The following is a 1,178-nucleotide window of genomic DNA, read 5'->3' on the forward strand; positions in this document are numbered from 1 at the left end:
CGCACCTTGGATCGACTCCACGACAGCCATCGAGGGATTGAAGCTACTCGACGTCGTGCAATGCAGACAGTATTCTGGCCAGGTATCAATGCAGATATTAAGAGTAAAGTAGAAAGCTGTGAGGCCTGCCAACAGCTTCTCCCTAGTCAGCAACAAGAACCTTACATGTGTGACGACCATCCATCCCGGCCCTTCGAAAGTGTGTCAGCTGACTTCTTCATGTAGCAGGGAAATCCTTCCTTGTTATTGCCGATAGACTTTCAGGCTGGCCTGTGGTTGTTCCCGTGGACCGTGACACAACTGCAGCCAGAGTTACAAGAATGTTCTGTGTTTTCTTCCGCGAGGTTGGTGTTCACTCCGCTTACGAAACTGATGGAGGACCCCCATTTTCCAGCCATGACTTCAAGCAATTTGCCGACCGCTGGGGAGTTCATCACATCATCACTTCTCCACATTACCCTCAGGCTAATGGACACGCAGAAGCTGCAGTGAAAGCTGTTAAACACCTTATCATCAAGACTGCCCCATCCGGGAACATAGATTGTGAAGCCTTTGATAGAGGACTGCTGGAGCTTCGGAATACACCGAACCCTGCTGGACGCTCCCCTGCGCAGATCCTCTATGGCCATCCTCTCCGTACTTGTGTTCCGGCTCACCCCAGATCATTCACAGAGGAGTGGCAAACTAAGACTGAAGATTACGACCGTCGCACTGCTGCCCAAACCGACCAAGCCATGAGCCTTTACAATTCTCATGCCGCCCTTCTACCCAAGCTCACCATCGGCCAACGAGTTAGGATACAGGACTCAACGACGCTTCGATGGGACAAGTCGGCATCGTGATGGGCCGCGGAATGTCAAGAAAGTATGAAATACGCCTTCCAAGTGGTCGTGTATGGTTTCGAAACCGAAGACATTTACGCCCAGTGGCTAACATGAGTGATGACACCTCTCCCCAAGTCCCTGTGTCCCCTTGCCCTGGCAGGAAAGAGAGCATCATTCGAACCCTCCAATGTCCCTCGTCATTCACCTCGACTAGCTCAGAGGAATTAATGTTCCGCTCGAGACACTGCTACGAGCGTAAAGGGGGAGGGAGGTGTATAGATATTTAATGTTATGCTGTATATTAATTTACATTACGTACAGTTTTATGAACATTTTTGTAGCATTTGCTTTGTA

The 1,178-nt window shown here is 49.9% G+C and overlaps 1 protein-coding gene across 1 annotated transcript; it reads left to right on the plus strand.

The window, feature by feature from the left end:
- The first annotated feature begins 320 nt into the window (after positions 1 to 320).
- LOC135226739 (uncharacterized) lies at positions 321 to 842 on the plus strand. The gene has a single exon (XM_064266448.1). It carries the CDS (start codon positions 321 to 323, stop codon positions 840 to 842), a length of 522 nt encoding a protein of 173 aa, XP_064122518.1.
- The last annotated feature ends 336 nt before the right edge of the window (positions 843 to 1,178 follow it).

The sequence above is a fragment of the Macrobrachium nipponense genome, chromosome 15, assembly GCF_015104395.2.
Source record: "Macrobrachium nipponense isolate FS-2020 chromosome 15, ASM1510439v2, whole genome shotgun sequence".
NCBI lineage: Eukaryota > Metazoa > Arthropoda > Malacostraca > Decapoda > Palaemonidae > Macrobrachium > Macrobrachium nipponense.

What these genes read in the sequence shown, in the direction of transcription:
- LOC135226739 (XM_064266448.1), top strand. Translation starts at nt 321, where the DNA reads ATGTTCTGTGTTTTCTTCCGCGAGGTTGGTGTTCACTCCGCTTACGAA.